Genomic DNA, 10,482 nt, shown 5'->3' with positions numbered 1-10,482 from the left:
GCATTCTTGTACAGCAACAGGGGAGAGACAGGGTGAGTGGGGTATGTTTACTCCATTTATAACATGTGACCCCAGGGGCAAATTACATAACTTCTTGGTACCTTTCTGTCATGGTTAGAAGAGGATAATACTGATATCAATCTCAGAAAATTGTTATTAAATGTTAAATGTGTTCACACTCATGAAACACTTAGAATAGTGCCTGACCACAGTAAACACCAAGTAAATATTAACTTTTATTAACAATTATCATTGAAAAATAGATCAGCAAAAAGACAAAAATCACCCAAAACTCCAGTGCCCAAAAATGTATAACATAAACATCATAGCTGAAATTATTTCAGATTTTTCAGCCAGGATGTATTTATCAATTCAATGAAAAATGAACAGTAATTTTAAGATCATATAACCTGCTCCAAACCAAACGTAATGCATTTCCTATTAGGGCTGAAAATTAAAGTCTTTCTGACATTCTTCCTAACTAGGATGCATACTTCCTCCTCTTTATCAGGCTAACTACTATTTGGGTTTCTAGTTTCAGTTTACTGGTCATGTCCTTTTTCTGACCCCCAGGCAAGAGGTAGATCCCCTTTAAACACTTTCAACTTACCCAATACTTTTTAGCACTTACTAAACAGGGTACTTTATAACCATGCACTTAAAAACTTTAAAGGATAGAATAAGTCTTGCTTTCTTTGCCCTGTACTCAAAATTTTACCTTTGCTCATTCCTCCCTCCCAGATGGTAGCCCTGAACTCTTATGTGTTCACACAGGCCCAGCAGTAGAAACCTTTCATTTGACCCATGTTGGCACTAATCTAGACAAGAGTGCTTATATACTTGGAACTTCACTGTTCTGAGTCAATGAGGGTGGTGAAGGCACATTTTCAGTTCACATCCTGGAGTTTCTAACTTGATAGGAACTAGGGTAGAACTGGCCTCAAGGGTTACTTTCAAAAGCTCCCATGATTTTAATGCTGGTGGATCACAGAAACACGCCTGTGGCAGACAACTTCTGACATGGCTCTCAATGATCTCTGCCTTCTAACAATCACACCCTGTGTAATCTATACCCCTTGATTACAGGCTGGACTACTGAGTAAAAAGTGATGGGATGTTACTTCTGTGATTGTTTCAAAAGACTGAGTTCATCTTGCTAGTGTTGTCTTCTGGACAACTGTTGGCTAATAGTCAGTCTCCTGGTAAGGTCTTTAGTCCAATCATCCATTAAGAAGTGATTCTTGCTGACTACCACACTAAGCCTTGAGAGGATTATTGCCTTAGCTAACCCTCGAATATAGCCTTGTGAGAGACCCTGAGGTAGAAAATACCAGTTCAGACTCCCTCCTCATAAAAACTGAGACAATGTGGTTTCTTTTTTGTCTTTTTTTTTTTTGGTACTGGGGACTGAACCCAGGAGTGCTCAACCACTAAGCCACATTCCCAGCCCTTTTTTTTATTTTTTGAGACAAGGTCTCACTAAGTTGCTTAAGGCCTTGCTAAATTGCTGAGTCTGGCTTTGAACATGGAATCCTCCAGTTTCAGCCTCCCCAGCCACTGGCATTACAGGTGTGTGCCACTACACCCCGCTGAGATAATGTTGTTTTAAGCCATTAAATTTTACTGGTCATTTGTTGCACAGCATTAGATAACTAATACAGTGCTTAAATGCCCCTATAAACTCTGTTCTATCTATCCCTGTTGGAAGATTCATCTAAGCTGGGAACTTTTTTTTCTTCTTTGTTTTTTTGGAGAAAGGGAATTGCTAAATTGTCCAGACTGACCTTGAGCTCACAATCCTCCTGCCTCAGCGTTCCAAGTGGCTGGGGTTATAGGTAGGCACTGCCATACCCATCTTAAGTGAGGACTTTCTAATCTCTAACAATATTCTATAAAATACTGACAGTACATATTTTATGATCTTTTGTGCATTCTAATTGTCATTTTTAGCTGGAGATTTTAATGTTGTTTTGTTTTGTTTGCTGTACTGGGGATGGAATCCAGGGTCTTACACATGCTAGCAAGCACTCTATCACTAAACTATATCCTCAACCCCTTTAATTTTTTATATTTTGAGACGTGTTCTTGCTAAGATGCTGAGGCTAGCCTCAAATGTGATTCTTCTGCTCACCTTCCAAATTGCCAGGATTACAGCCAGTGTGTGCCACTGTGCCTGACTCTTCCTACTACTAACATGGGGTCCAGCCTTAAAATCTTCTAAGACTGCTAGCAGTAGGGATCAGTATTGTGTGAGTGTGCAAGTGAGTGACACAATTCTCAGGAAGAGTTCAGCACAGTGGTGCATGTCTATAATCCCAGCCAAGGCAGGAGAACTGTATGTTTGAGGCCAGCCTCAGCAATTCAGCAAGGCCCTAAACAATTTAGTGAGATCCTGTTGCCCCAGAAATTGTCTTGGTTATACAATGATTCTGAAATCTTGAACCAAATATTCATGGTCAAAACCGAGCCCTCATTAATTCCCAAATAATGTGCTGCCCATTCCCCATTTCTTGGTAATCAAGTGCTCTGGCTTTGTAAATAAAAAACAAATTGCATTTATCTGACCCTAGAGATGTGAATGGTTCTCCTTCCCTCTTTTGGTGTGAGGCTGGGCACCCCAGCCCACTCTACACTGGACTTTAGAGCCATTCACTGAATTGTGGAACTAGAAATTTCTAGGTGTGGAAAGTTTAAGGAGCCATTAACTGGGAGCAGCTTCTGGGAAAAAGAGACACTAAGTTCCAAAGGAAAAACTGGGGCTTGGGTGGGAGCTGGGGGACAAGTTCAAAGCACCAGAAACTATCAACTTCTACATGGTGGAGGGCCTGGGAAGAAGGAGTTTATTTCAGGGGCAACAAGGTCAACAAGGTTGTCTACAGCAAAGCTGAGAAGCCAAGAATGTCAGTTCCTGAAATGGGGCTCACTGGACTGGTTTTGTTAAGACTCCATTGCCCTCTTAAGGTATAACCTTACCTGGTCCATCTTTAATCAAAGTCAGAATTCCACTCCCATTTTCTGGTTCCATGACTGATAGCTTTAGGACCTTTACAGGTCCTAAATCTGAGAACAGAACAAGCTTTGACAAGCAGCTCAGTCAACACTAGGATCACTGGGACCCTCAGAAGTCAAGCACTTCACATGTAAGGGCTCAACTGTCCCTCACACTAGAGCATCCCAATTCTAGGGAACACATAGCAGTACTTTAGGCCAAGGAGACCAATTTTCCCAGCATAGTTCTTGGGAAATTCTAACATGGACAGAGGGCAGTAGCACAACAGACATGATAGTTTTGTGTGGTTTTAATGCAAAGATTCGAGTTCACTAACAACTCTTTCCCTTATAATTCTATGATGTGGATAGAAAGAAGATGAAGTGAAGCTCCTTGAGATCAAGGCCAGAGATGGTCAGTTTGCATCTCTGGGATCTCGCATGTGTTGGTACTTATTCTGAACACATGCTGAGACATGGAGTAATTTATCCTAAGTGACAGCCCAAGAGCTAGGTGTCCTAGCTGTTAGGCTAGGACTCTGAAAATGGTTTCTGGTTATCTTCATTTTCTAGTATTCTGCTTTAGAGTAGACTGAGAATGAGTCTTATTTCCATCCACAAATATCAAAAACAGACGATACCAAGTTCCAGGCATGTTTGTAGATAGACTTCTCATAGATTTATTTCTGTTGTGTTATATATAGATATATGCATATATAACTTTTTTTTTTAAATACAATCTATATTGCCTTCCCCACCAAATTCACAAAAGAAGATATAAATCTTTCCAGGATTGCCACTGGACTTCCCAAGATGGTCAGAGCCGAGAAAGAACCATCTCTCTCAACATCTCAACATCTCAACAGTTGTCCTTCTTAGGCTCTGGAATCACTGAAGCAGCAGCATTCCCAGGACCCAAGGGGAAGATGGGGGAAAGGAAACTGTAGTGTGCTGGGGCTCTAGGATGAAAGTGTCCAGTCACTCTCAGAATGGCAGACTGGCTCCCAGAATTCTCATGTTAGAAATTCTGGTAGGGTCCTAGCTCTTTAGATGCTAGCCAATAGGCACATGTAGGGAGTAGGCATCAGGATTAGACATGCAGGAATAAGGTGGTAGAAGGAACACCCATGGGTTATGCTGGAGACTAAGGAACCTTCAGGACTACCCAACTACTCAATGCCAAAAGTAATAAACAAGGACAGATGCTGCATTATTAAAGAAATCCAGAAGAGAGTATTACAGGGAGAAAGAGCAATGGAACACATGGGAAAATCATGTAGAACAAAAAGTACCAACAAAAACATGACCTGTACTGGCCTCCTCCCGAGATAATCTATGCTTTGAGGTGCAGGAGGTTAAAGGTCATGAACTAGGATTATCAGCTGGCCAGGAGCACAGGAAGGCTCTCTGAGGAATCCTAAGGGGCAGGCAGGCAGGCATCTGGGGCCCCACATCCCCAGGAAAGAAATGAATCCCTTCAGTTAGACTTGGACCAAATCTTGGCACTCCCTCGGAGCCTGGCAAGAAGGAGAGAGAGAGGGAGAGAGAAAGAAGAGAGGATGCAGGGGATTCCCCTAATCCCTGGAGGCTCCCCCAAATCCCCATCCCACACAAATGACTAAAGGAAGTGCAGTACCACACTGGCTTACCCCTTGCCCTTTGAGGCCTTCTTGCTGGGCTGGCGTTGGTTGGTGCCTGGAGCTGGTTCCCTAAGTTCAGTCAGGTGTTGCTCGGGGTCCTGAGATGTGGCTGCAGCTGCCGCCGCTGTCGTTACTTTAATGGTTTTTTTTAAGGTTGGCAACCTACCAAGATGAAAGGAAGGAGACAGCAAGAAAAGTTCCAAAAGCTGACAGTCCCTGCTTATCTTGTCTGCCTGCAACAGCCATGTCCAAAGCCCTTGCACAGGCGAGGTGCCCAGGCTGAGGGAGCCTGCATCCATCCTGCTCTCCTGCATGCTCACCTCACTTTCAATCTGCTGCTTCAGGCCCAGCTGCTGCTCCTTGTGCTGGTTGGCACGGCTCACTTGCTCTTCAATACCTGAGAGCACAACCTCACAGCCCACACACCTGCAGGGATTAGGGGAGATGAGAAGCCTCAGAAGAGGACTGTCACCACAGACTCATGAAAAACAGACTCAAATGCTACAACTTGGAATCTAAACCCTTATCTGAGTTGGAGGCCCTCACCAAGGCACATGGAAACCAGCTACAACAATAGTCTAGTAGCAAGGTGGTTCCTTGGTTAACATAAGAGAGGGGAAAGAAAGTACCCAGAGTGACACATGCAAGACAGGAGTAGGAACTAGAAACAAAATAGGATAAAAGAAGTAAAGTAACAAGTAAAGACATACCGAAGTTAGACATGGACACAAAGAGAGGTGGGGGGGAAGAGGAAGCATCTCATGGCCTAGGAAAAATGGTGTTGTAGATCAATGGGTTCAATCCAGCCTATGACAGGTGACCAGCCTCTCAGTTAAGATCCCCTCAAGAGTGACACTCCTTCCCCTTTCCCTTCCCCAATTACTACTTCCAGGACCCCTTCTACACCTTCCTTCAGAAGTCTGTAGTGGAATAAGCTCATTTCCCTTCCTCCTCTTAGGTTCCACCTCTGCGGCCCAGCCTAGGTCCTGCCCTCTCCCTACTTGAAGCACTGCTTCCTTTCTTGGAGTGAGAAGGGAAGGGACAGGACCAGGATACAGATCTCACCACTCCTGCAGGGTTCGGGCAATGGCACTGAGGTCTTGGCGCTGGATGTCTCGTCCAATGCTATAGTCAACCTCCAGTCGCTGATTGCGTTGATCCAGGGAGCCGCGAAGCACATCAGCATATACGGCCTCAATTACCAGGTCTTCCAGCTGCCGCACATTACGCAGAGCAAGGGCTTCTAGCAACACTGCATATGGGATGCACTGGAGCCCAGGGCGGGAGTGGGGTGGTCAGAACAGAATTTGTAAAGTTCTTCAGCAGAGAAGGGCTTCCAAAAATAATCCCTCATTTTCCTCTGCCCAGGCCCATCTGCTCTTCACTCCTATTCCTAAATCCTTTCCTCTAAAAGGCTGGTTCTGAAGCGAATTAAATAAGAGTCCCCACCTCAAAAACAGCACCATGAGGACAGTTTAAATAAATGACCAGACTGATATTTCCCCAACACCCTCATCCCCCACACCATAGAGGGAGAAAGCAACATCTGCATTCTTTGATCATAGCTCAGGACACACCACAGCCCTTGGCCAAGACCAGCCTGACATGATGCAAGTATGTGGTAGTGGGAGAGGTCTGTAGTCACTCTGTTTATCATTTATATTCCACCTACTTCCAAACCAGCATTCCTTTTCAGGCATCCAAAAGAGCCTGCTTTCAGTAAAACCATGAAACAACAACTGGGAGAACACAAACTGGGGGTAAGGGGTGATATTTCACAAAAAACAGCCCAATTGGAATACAGATATATTTTTGGATTACATATTGCTTATTCTAACAATAGAAGCCCAGTATTTCATTAGAAGAGAGCCCCACTCCCAGCTCTCAGGCTTTGCTGGCATGAAACAATTATGTAGTGGTTAGGAAAGCAATTGTTCAGTGACACATGATCAGCATCTTAGTCATTACTAAATTGATCAAAAACACAGAAGATGTTTACTTAGAATTTCAGCTGACTGAAAAACAGCAGCAAAATGAAAAATAAGAGAATAATATTCGGCCTAAATTGCTATAGTAATGATGTTTAGATACAGACCTTGGCAGAGCAGAAGGAAAAGGCAAGAAAAAGCAACAGTCTGGTCAAGGGCTATCCTGGTGCAAACTTCCAGGGTCATTAAAAAAAAAAAAAAAAAAAAAAAAAAAAAAAAAAAGATGCTCTAGACCTCACTGGCTTTGGACTCAGGAGACTGTCACTCACTTTGACTTTAGCAGCCAGGGTGACAACTGAGAGGTGTCGAAGCTTATTCTTCTGAGCCTCAGTGAGTGGGGGAAGATTCCTGGCTTGAGCTAGGGAAAAAGGACAAAGTCGTATGAATTCCTACTTTCAGTTTTGTGGGAAACTCTGTTCTTCTTCCCCTTCCCCTACATTTCCCACCCCCCCCCCAGTTTTCCATGACAGCTTAGGTCTTGTTTCCAACCCTTTATGCACAGGACATGTAAGTGGAACATCCGATCAAGTTCTCCTAAGTCCCTCCAGAAATTGCCCTTCTCCCATCTCCACTGCTCCAGAGCCCCAATCCCTCTGGTTACCTAAGTAGTCAGCATATGTTCCATAAGCAAACACTGTGAGCAGCCGGAACGTGGAAGCGAAGTCACTTTCAGCCAGCTGTAAGAATATGAGGGAAGAGAAAAGGTGACAGGAAGGGCCTCTCTCATCACCCTCCCAGCCTTATCATCCTGAACTCCATTTTCTGGCCACATCTTTTTCAAACAACATTAACTCTCCAAGGCATTCTCTGCCTTTCTGATCAATCTTCCTACAGGAATGGCTAATTTCCAAGCCTTTATTACAGTATTCCCCAAATCCACAATGCTCTCTTCCTCCATCCACCATCCAATTCCTACTTTACATTCAGGGTAAAAAACATTCAGTGTTTGGAATCTAACAGATCACACGTGAGGAACTGTAAATGGTATTGTTTGGCCCTCAGAGTATATGTAATATTTCTATTTTTATCCATTTACAACTACAAAAAATTTTTGTAATTATAGATGGACAGCATGCCTTCATTTTATTTGTTTACTTTTATGTGGTGCTAAGGATCAAACCCAGTGCCTCTGATATGCCAGGCAAGTGCTCTGCCACTGAGCTATAGCCTCAGCCCTATATGTAATATTTCTGAATTTAAATATTTTTAGGCAGTTTGTGGTACTCCCCAATTCACCAGGCTCCTGCCTCAGTCTAGACAGGCACCTAAATTTATGGCCTCTGCTTCACTCCCACCTCACAGATCCAGCTCACCAGGAGCTCCTCTCTTCCTATCACTGATCACTTATTCTAGCACTTCATCAATCCCTGCAGAAGGGTCTTACTTTAAGAATCTTTCCTTCATCAAGATTACAGACCCAGTCTCTGGTATCCCACTAGCATTTAGGAGAGCTAAATGTCAGCATGTTGCTGATCCCTCAAAAAATATTTGCTAAGTAAGGATTTAGATTTATATCCATCCATCTTATCTTTTCTTTCCAACTGGAATGTAAGCTTTGAAAGGGCAAGCCTTGGGTCTTCCACTTTTTTGGTATTTCCAGATCACTGGCAGATTACAAACAGGTACTCAATTAAAAAGTGCTTCTTTTTCTTCACTTTGATATGCTTTTGTTTCACTGAATATGAAATCAGAGTGACTGAAAAAGGCTAAATCCACTGATTGAATCATAGGCACTCAAAAATGGCTCACCCACATACCCACTGTCATAGGGCATGGGCTAATGCCACAAGTCTTGGTGACACCCGCCCCCCCCAACTCTGAACCTGAAACTCTACACTTTGCCACTTCTATGTGAATGGTTCTCTCCGCTGTGTTCCTTACAGCTTACCAAGTGCCTGAGGAAAAGACACTCTTCTTTACCTACTTTAAGTGAATTAGTAAATGCACTGAGGGAGAGAACAGGGCATGCCAATTTGACCTATTCAATCCTTCCATTTGTACCAAACTTTACACATTCCCATGATTTTACATGATTTCCACAATAATGATGAAGTACAGAATCATTTCCATCTGAAGTGGGGCAGTACTAGGGATTGAACCTAAGGGTGCTCTACCATTCACTAAGCTACAGCCCCAGACCTTATTTCTTATTTTGTGCGAGTCTCACTAAATTGGCCAGGCTGGCCTCAAACTTGAGAAGATCCTCCTGTCTCAGCCCCCCAGTAGCTAGGATTTTAGTCATGTACAAGAGCAAATGGCTCTTTTTCTCCATTTCTTTTGGGTGGGGTACTGGAGACTGAACCCAGGGGCACTTTATCACTGAGCTACATCCCTAACTCCCCCCAACTTCTTTTTTTTTTTTTTTTTTTGGCAGGGCTGGGGATTGAACCCAGGGCCTTGTTCACGCTAGGCAAAAACTCAACCAACTGAGCTATATCCCCGGCCCCCAACACTTTAAAAAAAAAAAAAATTCCATTTTCTGGTCACATCTTAAGGTCTCATTAAGTTGCTGAGTTTGGCCTTGAACTTGCAATCCTCCTGCCTTAGCCTCCTGAGTTTTGGGATTATAGGCATGCACTATCACACCCTACTCACTCCCATTATGTAAAGAGAAAATTGAAGCCCTAAAATAAAGGTGTCCCTATCAAGGTGACATGCCTATGAAGAGATACTACACTGACGGAGAAGAACTCGGGTCTTCTGAATGACATGCTCCTTCACTTAAAAATGAAAAATCTTGGGGCTGGGGATACAGCTCAGTTGGTAGAGTGCTTGCCTTGCAAGCACAAGGTCCTGGGTTCAATCCCCAGCATGGCAAAAGAAAAATCTTACGTTTTTTGGATCCTCATCTCCAAAGGGAAAACTAAGAACTTTATTTGCTTGTTTACTTTCGGAAGTTACCATTAATCATCACAGTATCCTTGTTCAACTAAATGGTGCCAAGGTTGCAAAATGAGCCTGCCCACCCTTCTCAAGTCAAAACTTTTGCCCCCAGTTTCCCTGTGGGTTACCCAGGCCAGCAACCCACCTCTCTAACATTGGGCATATCCAGCAGTTCCCCAAACACGTAGACACCAGGGGCCTCCAGCACCTGGTGGATGAGTGTGGCCAGCGCTGCCCCCTTGGCCGACTTGGCCAGGAGCAGAAATTGCTCCTGGTTCTGCCCTGTCACCTTCACCTCCGCACTCATGGCTGTACTGAGCTGTGGGGACCTGGGCTCAGGTTGTCTGGAGCTGTAAGGAAAGAGGATGTGAAGCCAGAGGTCCTAAACACTGGCAGGATAAGAAGCCCAAGGGTGAGGGGCTGGACTGTAGAAGCACTAAATTACTCCTGAAGTGGGGACTAAAAGATGGAACAGTCTACTCCGGATCTAAAAATCTTAGCCAATCTTAGCTGCCACGCCCACCCTCCGTATCTGCCTCTAACCCTAATCCCAAGCCCCACCACGTGCACCGCACTGAACCCCAACGCACAGGATGCAGCCAGGGAAGGGGTATCAGTGTCCATCCCAACCACGAAGCACCCTCAGCTCTTCAAGCGTGCCCTACACGTGTCCTAACCACGTGACCTTACCACCGCTATCCTTACACGTGGCTCCACCTCCTCCCTTAAAGGGGCCGCCGTGGGACTGTGGGACCCCGCCGACTACCCACGTCGTACCCTGAAGCCAGACTGCGGGCCGCTACCTGGAAGTTTCGTCTTCCAGCACACCGGGCGGGGCCGCTGCTCCGTCACCTCCGGCAGCTCTCCCAAGCTTTTCCTGCCACCTCCCTTCAGGGTCGCTCTAGCCACTAATTTCTATGGTCGGCTTCCGGTAGTGCTTCCGCTTTTGCAGTTCCGGGAGGAACATATCCGGCTTCCGCCTT

The 10,482-nt window shown here is 44.7% G+C and overlaps 1 protein-coding gene across 1 annotated transcript; it reads right to left on the bottom strand.

Moving 5' to 3' along the window:
• Positions 1-218: 218 nt before the first annotated feature.
• COPS7A (COP9 signalosome subunit 7A) lies at positions 219-10,189 on the bottom strand. Its single transcript, XM_079141107.1, is given in 9 exon segments — positions 219-4,505; positions 4,638-4,780; positions 4,782-4,790; positions 4,949-5,054; positions 5,694-5,896; positions 6,886-6,974; positions 7,218-7,293; positions 9,645-9,849; positions 10,090-10,189. Coding segments are annotated over 8 exon segments (828 nt in total). The 5' UTR covers positions 9,807-9,849; positions 10,090-10,189; the 3' UTR covers positions 219-4,465.
• Between the last annotated feature and the right edge of the window lie 293 nt (positions 10,190-10,482).

The sequence above is a fragment of the Sciurus vulgaris genome (assembly GCF_902686455.1).
Source record: "Sciurus vulgaris genome assembly, chromosome: 5".
Classification (NCBI taxonomy): domain Eukaryota; kingdom Metazoa; phylum Chordata; class Mammalia; order Rodentia; family Sciuridae; genus Sciurus; species Sciurus vulgaris.
This window is presented reverse-complemented; position numbering and strand designations above follow the sequence as displayed.